The sequence below is a fragment of the Rhipicephalus microplus genome, chromosome 1 (assembly GCF_043290135.1).
Source record: "Rhipicephalus microplus isolate Deutch F79 chromosome 1, USDA_Rmic, whole genome shotgun sequence".
Taxonomy (NCBI): domain Eukaryota; kingdom Metazoa; phylum Arthropoda; class Arachnida; order Ixodida; family Ixodidae; genus Rhipicephalus; species Rhipicephalus microplus.
Window position 1 is genome coordinate 63,388,654 of NC_134700.1, and position 14,911 is coordinate 63,403,564.

General features: G+C 49.3%; 1 protein-coding gene across 1 annotated transcript in view; it reads right to left on the minus strand.

The window, feature by feature from the left end:
• The window catches only part of TppII (Tripeptidyl-peptidase II), a 236,372-nt gene that overhangs the window by 103,219 nt on the left and 118,242 nt on the right, over window positions 1-14,911 (minus strand). Inside the window, exons 21-22 of the mRNA XM_075873097.1 lie at window positions 14,025-14,162; window positions 2,196-2,443 (exon numbers count right to left, since the gene is read on the minus strand). Coding sequence (XP_075729212.1) covers window positions 2,196-2,443; window positions 14,025-14,162 — 386 coding nt within the window. The remainder of the gene's footprint in view (window positions 1-2,195; window positions 2,444-14,024; window positions 14,163-14,911) is intronic.

Here is a 14,911-nt window from a genome sequence, read left to right on the forward strand (position 1 = left end):
GTCCCGGGTGTGCCCCGCTGCTTGAGCGAAGTGCCACAGAGCGCTGGCGTGAGCTCGTCAGACCGTGACAAAGGGCTTCAGGTCTGCGATGTGGGCACGGCCGAGTTTTCCCAAAGGGGATCTTTAAGCAAGTACGCGAGTGGAGTGCAAGCTTTCTCCACTCGGTAGGGACCAAGCCACTTAGGAGCGAGCGAGGTTGAGAACCCCTCACTGGCATCGCTAAGAGCGTGGTTACACTTCAGGACAAGATGGCGCACCTCAAAAACTAGGTCGCGACGCTTGCGGTGATATTGGGCCTTCTGCTGAGCCCTAGCCGAAGCCCCACATTGAATTGCTTTGCGGAAAGCTTGACAAAGCCTGTCCCAAAGTGTCGACGCGTAAGCAGAGCAGTTTGTCGGCGTCTCCTCGTCCTCGAGCTGGCATTGAGTGACGCTGGTCACCGGAGGATTAGCCAAGTCTTCCAGAATTTTAAAAGGCGAGCGAGAAACCAGTTGAGCGACTCTCGTATGTTGGAATAGCGAACGCGAGCTCATTCAAATAGTCTGCCCAGTTCTTTTGACTTTCGGCAAAGGACGCCAACATCAGTTTGAGCGTACCATTGATGCGCTTCGTCAAATTGGACTGGGGATGGTGGGTTGAAGTGACGCAGTGATCGAATCCGAGAGAACAACACGTGACACCAAACACCCGAGCAGTGAAATACAAAGCATTGTCCGTGATGAGCCTTTACGGGAAGCCGAACCGGCAAAACACTTCCTGCAGCTTTCCAAGTACCGCTTGCGCTGTCACCTTCGGAAGAGGGAACAATTCCACTCATTTCAAAAAGTGATCAACGACTACCATCAAGTGAATGAACCCCTGCTTACATCTAGGAAATGATCTCATTAGATTGCAGGTGGCCCCTTGCCACGGACGCTCACTGACAATCGGTTTCATCCGACCGGGCAGTTTGCCACCCCTTGATTTCACCGTTTGAAAGATGCGGCAGGAATGGCAATAGCGAAAAATGTCATGCTTTATGTCAGGCCAGGTCATAACGCGTCTCAGTTTTGCATAAACCATCAAGTCACTCAGGCGACCGGCCACGAGTTCGTCGTGAGAGGATCGCAACAGTGCGGCTCTCACGACTTTTTGGGCATAGCACCTTAAACAGATCCGCAGACTTTTCGCCGGTGGCCATATAATTCATCAGGAGCCCGTCATGGTCCAGCAATATGAATCCGCCAGGGGCTCAGCGACACACGCTGGTTCAAGTCCCCTATTCGCCCCCGCTGCAGGGCAAGCAGCGAATCGGCGCTCAATCTCACTGAGACAGTCGCTATCGGCGCCCGCTGCAGGACAAGCAGCGTCACGGCGCTACATCTCTCTGAGATCGTTGCACATTTCGCGACAAAACGGATCACTTCGCTGGGCCTTCAGAAGCTCTTCTCTGCAGAAAGCGATTCCCATTCTTCCAAAATGGGGGAGTCTTGTATTGCGCCCACTCAGGACCGTAGCAACTACCGCTTGCGTCAGCGTCACGGGTTCGCTCTCGGCATTGTGGCCTTTGAAAAGCTCCCCCGCTAGGCCGCTTCGCGGTGCGCCGCTTACCTGGTTAGCAGCCAAGGTTTGTTCGCATGGGGACTCACCTTTTCCGCCGCTGTTTTGCCCCCAATTAAATGCACTTTTTGCTGCTTAGTGCCACTGTTCAGAGGATGTGGCGCTGCTATGCCAGCCATATTGCCTGTGTTTATTCATTTTATCAGCTGTGGAAGCTGGCTAAACTTATTGTCTTAGCTTATGATGGCCGAGTATTCTGTGTTCTCAAATTTCCATGCGTCTTTATTTGGCAAGGTGAATTTCTGCAAGTGTTCTAAAATAAAGAGCTTCACTTCTCTACCGCTCTTCATTTACCTTTCTTAACTTTTCTGAGCATTTTTTATCGAATTATCAACATTTATATCATGAACGAATGGCATTATTTTTACTGTGTAGCACCACCATGGAAAGAATGGCATTCATCGCACTGATTGACATTTGAACCTGATGACATTAACGCATACAGTGTGACAGTGGCATAACAGTGCAAAAAAAAACAAAGAAAGAGTTGACAATGTGGTCTGCACGATTCACTCTCTTTTTGTATCCTCATATGAGTTTCCTATAATCCCTGAGCAAGAGAAGCAAGCGTCCATCGGGGCAGCCCCGAGACTCACTTGTCACAGGGCAGGGGAGCCAGGTAGATGGGCACTTGCGTACCAGGCCGGGTCATGAGGGGTGCAAACTTCTTGGCCGAGGCAATCATGGCCTGCCCCTGGAAGCGGTAGGCATCCAGAGCAATAGCACTGGGCAGCTTGTGTGACAGCTCCAAGGGCAAATCCGAGAGTCGCTCGACCAGGGCGCTCTGCTCGTGTCGCACATGCATCCGCAGCACGTAGTCCCCTTTCTCCAGCTTGGTCGAGTACTGCGCACCAAGAGAAAAGCACAGCCTGAACAGGAGGGCCAGCTTTGCAGGCAAGGTGTCATCCCACCAGCTAATGAAAGCATAGGAAACAGTATTAGTTGAGTTTTGCTGTAGTGTAATATCTACGACAAAAGGACCCTTTCCACCAGAAGGACGTGAATCCACCAGCCATTGAAGTGCACGATCTGCTCTTCAGTGCTCGATGTATTGCTTGGCTATACAGTGAAACCTCGTTAAACCGTAGTTGGCCAGAGCTCGGAAAAAGTGCGTACTAAACGGTAGTACTGCTTAACCGAAATAGCGCCAGGTCGCTCACTTACCTGTCAAAAAAAGAAACCTTCAGGGAGTGCGATGAGCGATGAAAGAACAAAAAAACATGCAGTAATTTATTAACTTCGCGTGACAAAGTCTGTAATCTTCATTTGACGACGCGGTGACCTAGCAGCGACGACAGCGGCCTCAAACTCACTTATGCTGTGAGCCAGCTTTTCCACCAGCCCCCTCTTCTCGGCAAATACCCGCATGACGCTGACGCAATGCGCAGCTTCGGCCACTGTCGGACCTCGATCACCCGTGTTGTCGCTTTCCATGTCGTCCTCATCACTATCATTTGGCGACACTTCACAACCGAGGCAACAATGGCTTCCTCGGACATGTCCGGAGATGTCTGCACATTGCTGTCTGCGTCTCTGAAGTCTGGGAAGTAAATGCCTTCCGTAACGCCCTGCCGCTCCAGCACTTCAGCTAGCAGAGTTTTGCAAGCTTCGTCTACGATGTCCGAAGTCTGGTCGATGGTGTCACTGGCGTCATCTGCGTCGCCCGCACACACACTGAAACCAGCACGCTTGGAGCAATTTTGAACTGTCGTTGCTTCTACCTGCCGCCACGAGTATTCGAGCAGGTGAATCGCGCCAATCAGGTCGATGAAGAATAATTTGCCACATTCAATGGCGAGAAATCTGCGCAGCAGGTTCTTCTTGTAGAGCTGTTTTACAGCTCGAATGATGCCTTGGTCCAAGGGCTGGGCAATCGCTGTTGTGTTTGGTGACAGAAACACCAACTTCACAGCCGCCAGGTTGTCCAGGGCGACGTACGCCGAAGTGTTGTCTAAAATAATAACGACTCTTCTGTTCTTAGCCGCAAAACGACGATCGATGAGGCGCATGTACTCTTAAAGGAGTTTTGCCGTCATTCATGCTTTGGTGTTGCTGCGATAGATGACCCCTGATGGCAACCAAGCGCCTTTGAAACATCTAGGCTTCGCCGACTTTCCAATCACGAGGAGCGGAGTTTTGTCGGTTCCAGTCATGTTTACGCAAAACGCCACTGATATTCCGTCTTTTGCTTGCCGCCGGTGCACGTCTCGCTTTTGAACGAGAGCGTTTTGTCTGATAGCAGCTTAAAGAATAGCACCGATTCATCCATATTAATGATGTCATCAGGTGCGTGGTCTTCTAAGATGTTCTTCAGCTGACCATTTTGTCACTGCTCCGCGCCATCCACGTTAGCAGCAGCACCTTCTCCCGAAACAGTCCTCGTGGTAATGCCATGCCTCGCCTTAAATCTGGCCAGCCAGCCATTGCTGCACACGAAGTTGTCATGGTTAAGCTGCGAGGTAAAAACCAGGGCCTTCTCCACGAGCAGAGGTCCGCTGATAGGCAGATTTTTGATTGATTTGTGAGGTTTAACGTCCCAAAACCACCATTTGATTATGAGAGACGCCGTAGTGGAGGACTCCGGAAATTTTGACCACCTGGGGTTCTTTAACGTGCACCCAAATCTGAGTACACGGGTCTACAACATTTCCGCCTCCATCGGAAATGCAGCCGCCGCAGCCGGGAATCGAACCCGCGACCTGCGGGTCAGCAGCCGAGTACCTTAGCCACTAGACCACCACGGCGGGGCGATAGGCAGATTTTTAAACTGTGCAGCTTTTAGCCACTTCACCAGCGCCTCCTCTACATCCGAAAACGCCGAACCGCATAGCCGGCACCTTTTCGCAGTTGCAGCAGCACTGCCGAGCAACTTCTCTCTGGAATTCCAAATTCCACACACCGTGGTAAATGGCAGGTCCTTTTCGCGTGCCAGCGCCTATTTTTTCGTGCCACTTTCAATAGCACGAATTATGTCCAATTTCTCCTCTATTTTCAGCACTCGATGCTTTTGTCCCAGCTTCGGCATGACGCAACTAAGAAGCAGCACAAGCACACATACACAACACGTGAAAAACGACGCGAGAGCTGTACGGTGTCATGCGCTAACCCTAAATCGCGCACAAGACACCGCTACGTCTTGCCACTCTTCCCAACCAGGCCGAGCTCTCTCTTCCCCACACACGCAACCCCCACACCTCCAGTCCCAATGATGATGATGACGCCCTCACGTAGTGCCCTCTCTCGGCCAAGTCCCGATGATGATGATGACACCGTCACGTAACGCCCTCTCTCGGCCACCCTCACAGGTCTCCCCCCCCCTCAAAATGTGAAGACACCACTACACATTGCCTGCAGCTTCATGGTAGAGTGTCAGCTGATCTGCGTGTCTCACACCATGGCGACGACCCGTTTTGGGGTCCACTAGAACAAAGTCATTCTGTCCTACACGTCTCACTGCCCGAAAGAGACCGGAACGCCCGGGTTCAAACTTCGAGGAGAAGTCCTTGGTGGCATCGCTGAGGGAGTGGCTTTCGAGCAGAACAAGATCATCTTCCTGTATTGTCAGTGGCCGCCTGTGCTGGTCGTAGCGAGTCTTCTGGGCGCGCCACATGTGGTTTTGGTGTACCCTGGAGAAGTCAAGCACCTCCTGAAGACACTTGGAGACCTCAGTAGCAAATGCACGGTATGCTGTCGCAGGAGGCTCCGCGTCGTCTTTGGCTTCAGCCTGTGTCCATGGGGTTCTCAGCTCCCGGCCATAACAGAGGAAGGCAGGCGTGTAGCCCGTGACAACGCTTTCAGCCGTGCACATGGCCAGGGCAATTTCAGGAATGTGCTGGTCCCAGTCTTTGTGGTTGGAACAATAAGCACTAAGGCAGTGCTTGATAATGCCACTGTGGCGCTCCACCATTTGCCCGGCAGGGCGGTACGGAACAGTGTGTCGGTCTTGTATGCACCAATGCTCAAGGAGGCCCTTCCACAACCTGCTTACAAACGGCTTTCCATTATCACTTGAAATGGAGACAGGTGTGCCATGTCTGCAAAAACCTGGATCACGCAGGCCACCACACTCTTGCTGTTTGCTGTCCGTAATGGGAAAAGTTCAATGAACTTTGTGAACTTGTCAATCACCACGAGAAGGTACTTGTGGCGTCGAGGCGTCATAGGCGAGGGCCCAATTTTGTCCACGCTGAGCTGTTCCATGGGGGCAGTGGCCCATTGACTGCTCATCAGCCCTTCTGGCTTCTGGCGGTGGGCTTTGGTGTGCTGACAAACCTGGCAGCATCGCACATACTTGGATATGTCCGAGCGCATACCCAGCCACACGAAATTTTGAGAAATGCGTTTGAGAGTCTTAAAAAAGCCAAAGTGGCCGCTAATCGGGTGGTCATGGGACAGTCGCAGGACCAAGTTGCAGAGATGGTTTGGTAGCCAAGGTACTTTCCGAGAGGGCATTACATGACGGCGTCATCAGCATCATTGGGACTGGAGTTGTGGGGGTTGCGTGTGTGGAGAAGAGAGAGTTCGGCCTGGTTGGGAAGAGTGGCAAGACGTAGCGGTGTGTTGTGCGCGATTTAGGGTTAGCGCATGACAAGTGGGGGCTCGTCCGCTGCTGTTGTCGGGCCTGAAGCCATCCCGGACGAGCCCCCACTTGTCATGCGCTAACCTTAAATCGCGCACAACACACCGCTACGTCTTGCCACTCTTCCCAACCAGGCCGAACTCTCTCTTCCCCACACACGCAACCCCCACAACTCCAGTCCCAATGATGATGATGAAGCCGTCACGTAGTGCCATCTCTCGGCCACCCTCACAAAGGCATGGATCAACCATAGAACACCTATGCACGGCGCCAAAAGAACAAAGAAAGCAAAGCAAGCGCACACCGTGTTTGTGCAAAGTGCCATCGCGTGGACAACACCAGAAGCTTAGCTGGCCGAGTGCTTCTTGTTGCAGAAAAATCCAGGAGATGGCGCTCACCAACACAGCCGCCATCATCATCAACACAAACAAGCGAGGCGTGGTTCGATCTCTGGGACTTGCTGTTCTGTTGAAACGCCCAGTGGGGGACGACATGCCGCGGCGAGTGCACAACGAAAATTGGAAAAACTACTTATTAACCGATACATACACGATAAGCTAGTACGGCTTATGCGGATACAAAATGCATTATGTTCAATGGCCGCCGAGTCGGAGATTTGACTTCACTACTTTTAAAACTAAACTACTGTTTTTACGCGGGTATGGTTTAACGAGGTTTCACTGTAACTGCGCATTGAAGTACGGGCTGCGGGGTTTTGGAAAATTCATTCTCGGAATACATGAATACAGTAGACACCATAGTGCAACAAACATGCATACATTTATAAGAGCTTTTATGTAATCGCGAGCCCAGGAGACAGATATTAGAAGTGCAGTAGTGTGTGAAACACTCCAATATAACAAACAAACATTATGTACGTGAATGTACCATGAATGAGATGTCATCCACGTTCGACTCACCACGGCCATCTAAGAGATCGAGCGCAGAAACATCTCCACAACAGAAATAACCACAGTCTCGTTCCCCAAGCACCAAAAGGGAGCCATTGGTGTTCACCGCCTAACCTTGCCGACAGAGTAGCATCCCTGCAGCAGCTGTAATGCTCCTGCAGTGATGCAACCCTCACATGGCAGTGTTATGCTAAATATGCCAACCCACCAGACAAGTGTGCACCATGAAGTGAAATTGACCTGCAGGGAGTCATAGGGACATCACTAGAAAGTCTGCAAAACCAAGCAGTTTAAAAAAACTTGTTAGAGAAAAAAATTTTCTATGCAAGATAATGAGTGAGATAGACTTATGTGGAGACATACACAAGATTTGCAAAATATCAAAGGAAAGTATAGCCTAAAACTTATTTAAAATTTATTTTGAAGTACATACTTCGATGCGACTGATCGAGATGCAGAGCCCCTCGTGATGAGGACATCAACGTCGCGGCAATATAAACAAACCTTCGTCACGAGTTTGTGTTGGTTGGTAGCTTGCACTCGCGCTACCTGCGATATCTTCCTCCATGCCTGTGGCATTACGCATGCTGGCTGTGCTGGCTGTCAGTGCCTCGTCCGCCCACTTGTGTGTGCATGAAAGCGCACAGTGTTTATGCTACAATTTTGTGTGGTCATGTGGCCAGCTGTGTTTAACTTGCCATCGCAACTGCTCCTGCCTAGCTCAGTGCTCTTTCAATTAAGCCGACACTGTGATGGTACTCTTAAAAAAGTCTCCTTAAAAAAGGGAGAGAGAGAAAAGAAAGGGGGTGCACAAAATCTTCGTGTCAATGCTCCTTTAAAACGTGTGAGTAAAAATTATTGAACTTACAGCAGTGTAAAAAAATCATCAATAATGCCTTGGAGATAAGTAGAATTGGTTGTACAAGTGAACATCATTATAAAAGACATGCACTTGAGCGTACTTATTGTCTGTTATAAGCAGGGTCCCGTGTTCTCATTTTCTAATCAACCTCTATTTTGATGTTAAGCACAGCGATGTCTTTCATAAACAGTTGTCATTCACATCAGTTGTCACTGGTCCCGTTAATTAGGAAGGCGATCACCGGGCTAATTCCAAGGGCCGAAGTATCGGCCCCCCGAACCGCACCACGAAAGCGTAGACAATTTAGAAGTGGTCCTTTTTGGCGCGCCAGCGGACGCCGGCTGTGGCCCAAAGAACAAGTCAGAGCCGAGAGTTGATAACCAAAACAAAATTATATTCTCAATAATGGCAGATCAAAAAAAACAATACACAAGTATGCACACTCCACAACAGTTGCATACAATATGTCACCAATCAAACAACGTACTACTCAGTACAATCAGCCACACTCGAAACAACGGACACAGACAACAATACGCACTACAATGCAGTCGCATGCATTGAACAACCAAGACACTTAAAGACTAAAGAGATAGAAAACCTATTCAGTCCAAAGTTCTTGGAACGAAAGTCTGGATGATACTCTCCCGAGAATCACTCACTCAAAGTCCAGCGTTGTTGTCGTTCCGCTGCCCCTGAAGTTTCTCTTCCAGGAAACCTCGCGTCTTCAATTGGCCACTCTCCAAGCTTCAAACTTCTTCGCCGGAAACACGTCGGCTTCACACACGCAGCTGTTGCCACACGTCTTCGCTCGATAGCGGTAGACACACGCTCTTGCCTGTAGCTCGAGCCTTCACCCCTCAGGTGGAAATCCTCTTATTCTCCTGTTTTGTCACTACGGACAAAACCTTCGCAGACTACATGGCGGAATCCCTACGCGCTCTGGCGCTAACTTCCGTCTTCTCCTGATCTCCCATCTCCGCTGCTCGGTTAAATACGTTCCGCGCCCGATTTCAAAAAATTCGCATCATTTCGTCGGCACGATGCGCAGCGAAGGCTGGGGGAAAGCGCGAGACGGTACGAGGGCCGCCCGCGGCGGATGACTCAACCCGGCATCACCACGCCCTTTTCTATCTAAAAATTTCGAGGGCTTGCTCGGTCGCAGATGTGCGGTGAGGAGGTTCGTTGGCGAACCTACGCTTCCGAGGGGAGAGGGACACGTGCCCGGGGAGTCTTTGGATGCTTTTCTTTTTTTTTATTGTTGACCTCGCGGTGTCACTCCGGCGTTTCGTCGCGAGAATTTGGCGGTGCGCCCTTTTTTGAGCGCTCGTTCTGTGACACTGCCCCCCACTTTAAGAATATTATCTCATAATATTCAAAACCACACAAACGAGCGCGAACAGTCCCCACACTCTCAAAGACTGTAACATAGTCCGTCGCTCATGACACGTCACATTTACAATAGACCACTCAATACAATTGTACAATACAATTCAATCTCACAACACATAAAATATAACCACAGGTACATGAGTACAACATTCCATCACATATTCCAAACAAAACAATTGTACAAAGTTCTCTCATTACAACCATGGTACAATACTATACATCACATCACCGTAACAAAAATTTTGATTCACTCGACATACAGTTGTGACACAGGACAACAACCACATTAACTTAACATATAGCACTGTCAAACACATTTCGATTCGTCCTCAACGCTTATCCTGTGTACCTTGAGTGGCGCTTGCGCCCTTTCTTGCGGTGCTCGCTCGACCTCTTCTTGTTTTTCCTCGTTCTATTCCGGCGGGCCCTTACCAACGACCGTATCTGAGGCGGCGTCTCAGCCATCGCTGTCCCTTTCGACACCGTTAACGGGTCGTAACGTTCAATCGATCCTGTCCTGTTATTCCCCGCTTGTTCATGTCACGACATTGGGCCTGGCTGGCCGACTCCGTCACCTTCACCCTGTCGGTCGGTTGAGGTCGTGCCAACGTAAATCCAGCTGCCCAGCACGTGAACTCATTCAATACGATGATGTTCTCATTCACTGTCTTTTGCGCCCAGGCTTCACCTTGGGCTCGAGTCAAATCCTTCACAGGATTGTTCTCCGCTGAATCTCGTGGTCCCTGTGTCAGCGGGAGCTCCATCTTCGGGTCTTCCCCCAAACATTCTGGATCATTCGGCCCTCGCGCCCCGTCGATGTTTCCAATGACGAGGTCGTACAGGGGGGTCGTCATACATAGAGCGGTAACCTTCCCGCTGAAGTACGGGGTTTCGACCTCAATCTCTGCTTCGGGAAGCATCCGAACCGTACTGTCAATTAGGCAAACCGGTTTCGTTTTGCCTGTCAACTCACTTTCCCGTACCAAATTTCTCCGCACGATAACCGTGGAGCTACCGGTGTCTCCTAACACCGTAATCTTCTTGCCCGCAACTTTTCCAGGCCGCGTTGGCATTCCCTTCGTGACACCGGTTGGCTGTTTTGTCATTACAGCACCCACAATAGGAAGTTTCTCCCCATTTTTCAACTCTACGAATCCGTCGGTGACGGCATTATCATCGGATTTCGGTGCTGCTAGCACACAGGATACCTGGTGAGTTTGACTAGCTCCGTTACGACATGCGTCTGCTTTGCGCCCAGTCTGACCACACTTAAAACATTTTAATACCGTAGGGCTCGAAAAGTTAGTACGACAATTGTTCGCGCGATGACCCACTCGGTTACACAGAAAACATCGTGGAATACTCTCCGGTGCACGCCTCTTTTGTTCGGGTGCCAAATTTTCTGAATCTTCGGGACACTCCTTCTTGACCTTGGCCAAATTAGTGCCACCTTGCGCTTCCAAGAACTGATCAGCCAATTCAAGCATGTCTTCAAGTGACTTAGCTCTCCTCTCTTTCAAGTACAGCGACAGGCTTGGGTGGCAACTAGTAAGAAATTGCTCTCTAATAAGAAGCTCTCTAAGCTCATCGTACTCCTGCGCTGTCCCTGAAAGTTCAATCCATCTGTCGAAATAATGGCTAAGTCGGGCAGCGTACTGCGTAGCCGTCTCACCATCAGCTGGCTTTCCTGTCCGAAATCTGTCCCAGAATCCTTCCACAGTAAATCTAAATCACTTCAGCAAAGCAGCTTTCACCTTTGCATAGTTGGCTGCATCAGTCGGCGTCAGCCTACCGTACACACTGAGCGCTTCACCACTCAAGCAAGTACTCAAAGCAGTTGCCCATTAATGTTCCGGCCAATTCTGGCTCCTTGCAATCGTCTCAAATCTGTGAAGGTACGCGTCAAGGTCGTCCTTCCTTTCATCAAACGCTACGAGCAGCTTGCTTGGGTTCAAGCGGAAGCCATGATCTTCCCGTTCGCTGCTTTCAACTCTAGCTTGGACGGGAGTTTCACTTCGCTGTTGCAAACGGAGCCGCTCGAGTTCCATCTCGTGCTGCCGCTGCCGTTCCCTTTCAGCCATCTCCGCTTCTCTTTCTTCTTTCAGCTGTCACTCCCTCGCTTCTTTTTCTTCTCTCGCCCTCTCAGCGGCCAGCCTTTCTCTCTCCAACTCAGCTGCTTTTTCTTCCTTGGCCCTCTCAGCTGCCAACCTCTCTCTCCCCAACTCTGCTTCTTTTTCCGCTTTGGCTACTTCGACCGCCAACCTTTCTTTTTCCAGCTCAGCTGCCTTTTCTTCTTTGGCCCTCTCTTTTTCTTCTTTTTCCTTCTGGGTGACCCACTTTCGTAGTTCGGCGCCAGAAAGACCCATCTTCTCACCCAGAGCGACTAATTTTTCGAGATCCATTGTTTCTCGCAAATAAAGTCTTGCCGCGTGTAAAAAGTATCTGCCTAAATCAGTCTATCGGAACACTCCCCTGCACTCGTTAACGAGAACACTGAACAACACACAAAATCGTTCCGATAGCACAATAAACAACTCGAGGATCTTTTTTGCTACTTTGGACACACTGTGCACCAAAAGGTCCTGTCGCGGACGCCAGATTAATTGTCACTGGTCCCGTTAATTAGGGAGGCGATCGCCGGGCTAATTCCAAGGGCCGAAGTATCGGCCCCCCGAACCGCACCATGAAAGCGTCGACAATTTAGAAGTGGTCCTTTTTGGCGCGCCAGCGGACGCCGGCTGTGGCCCAAAGAACAAGTCAGAGCCGAGAGTTGATAACCAAAACAAAATTATATTCTCAATAATGGCAGATCAAAAAAAACAATACACAAGTATGCACACTCCACAACAGTTGCATACAATATGTCACCAATCAAACAACGTACTACTCAGTACAATCAGCCACACTCGAAACAACGGACACAGACAACAATACGCACTACAATGCAGTCGCATGCATTGAACAACCAAGACACTTAAAGACTAAAGAGATAGAAAACCTATTCAGTCCAAAGTTCTTGGAACGAAAGTCTGGATGATACTCTCCCGAGAATCACTCACTCAAAGTCCAGCGTTGTTGTCGTTCCGCTGCCCCTGAAGTTTCTCTTCCAGGAAACCTCGCGTCTTCAATTGGCCACTCTCCAAGCTTCAAACTTCTTCGCCGGAAACACGTCGGCTTCACACACGCAGCTGTTGCCACGCGTCTTCGCTCGATAGCGGTAGACACATGCTCTTGCCTGTAGCTCGAGCCTTCACCCCTCAGGTGGAAATCCTCTTCTTCTCCTGTTTTGTCACTACGGACAAAACCTTCGCCGACTACACAGCGGAATCCCTACGCGCTCTGGTGCTAACTTCCGTCTTCTCCTGATCTCCCATCTCCGCTGCTCTGTTAAATACCTTCCGCGCGCGATTCCAGAAAATTCTCATCAGTTCGTCGGCGCGATGCGCAGCGAAAGCTGGGGGAAAGCGCGAGACGGTACGAGGGACGTCCGCGACGGATGACTCAACCCGGCATCACCACGCCCCTTTCCATCTAGAAATTTCAAGGGCTTGCTCGGCCGCCGATGTGGGGTGAGGAGGTTCGTCGGCGAACCTACGCTTCCGAGGGGAGAGGGACGCGTGCCCGGGGAGTCTTTGGATGCTTGTTTTCTTTTTTTTTTTTATCCTTGACCTCGCGGCGTCACTCCGGCATTTCGTCGCGAAAATTTGGCGGCGCGCCCTTTTTTGAGCGCTCGTTCTGTGACATCAGTCTCTCTTACAAAGGGGTTCGACTGTTTTAAGCTACAGTGCAGTGCATTGACGATTGTTGCCTCCACCCATAGCAGGTGGCACAGGAGGTAGCCTTACTGCACCAAGCGCACAAAAGTTTAACACGTACACAAGAAAGTGCACACATCTCGGTTGGTCGGCAGGATTCAACAATGCGGTAGTGGAAGGCTGGGGTACTTTAACCTGCGCTGACATTGCACAGCATGCAAGCCTCTAATATTCTGCCTCAATCGACACACAACCACGATCAAACTCGTGTGCTTTAGACCAGTTTCCGAGCACTGTTACCACTGTGCAACTGAAACAGCAGAAGACATGCGATGTGCGCAAGTCTGAAAAACATACTTGACACATGCGATGTGTAAAAGTCTGAAGAAATACTTTACACACCACGTAACACAACTAGGTGTGGAATAACAACTGAAAAAACAAACACACCGGAAAAATAAAGGCGCTCTTGCAGTAATGATAACAATCAGGTGGACTGAAAAATTTGCATCCCCTACCAGCTTGTGCACCCGCTTTAAGCATAAAATAACAAAAAGAAAACTTTACAGATTACACGAGTAGTTTTACGGTGAACCCAGTGGACTGTGTTGTGTGCCAAGTGAAATCAGAGGCCATGCACTTTAAATTGCTCTCTGGAGCCAGATAGTACCACTGGCTTATTAGTCCTGCCGTGAATTCTATATAGTAAATGCAAACTATCCACCTAGTGCTCATTGGCACTACAAATCACACACAAAATAAATGGCAAGAATTAGAAGAAGCAGGTAAAAGGAACAGTGGACAGTCATTTGAGGGTAAATGAAGGCTCACTGACTTGTGCACAGAAACTTTACTCACTGCACAGCAAGTAAGCAGACTTGTGAACGCTCACAATACGACCGCTGTTAACATATGCTGCCACGTACCCGTCCAGGATAGGCATCTCCAGAGGCAAGAAGCTGCTTGTTGTTGTCGAAGATCATCCACAGCTGGGACTCATATTCAGACTCGTAAAGCAGTTCTGATAGCAGGCTGCAGCTGGGTGTCACTTCCGTTGCTTTGCTCTGCACATGAAAACATCAAACACGAAGAGCGTTTGTTAACATGCATGACTGACAGATGGCCACGTGGCTACGTATAAATGCCAAAATACTAAGCCTGTGCAAATATTTGAGCACTTCAAATTCTCGAATTAATATTACAGTACTTGACTTCGCATCCATTCAAATGTAAATTACTAGAAACCTTGAAATTTTTCAAATGAAAGAATAGGTGTACATTGGTTTGCATGTAACGTCCCTGTAAAGGTGGTTTCACTGCTGTCTACAATGCACATTGCCATGAAACCCCACTTCAAAGTTAAATGAACACATTACCCCACATCTCTTCCCCATTTTTCAAGTCTAAAGCTTTTTATGCCAGTTATATGCTCTATGCATAGTAAAATTAAAAAAAAAACAATGTGCTTTACAGGTTATCCCATTATGTGTAGGTTAAAAATATGGGTAGGGTAATTAAGGGCACAAAAAAAATTAAAAATTTTTTTTTGCAATTTGGGAAGAGTATCTTGTGCTTAATTTCCACAGTCGTGCCTTTCTTGAACAGTATTTTTTGTGGATGAAAAACAGTTTTTCAGAAAGCAAGTAGTGCGTGAACACACACCCTAGGGCTAGCCCCTTGTATGCACTCCATGCTTACGCTCGTTTTTTTTTACATATATTAAAAAGAAACCACTTCGTGTACAAAAGCCAAAATGCTTTTCTAGAGTCGGCTGTATATAGGAAAATGTCAAGCAAGTTCTAAGATGCTGCTA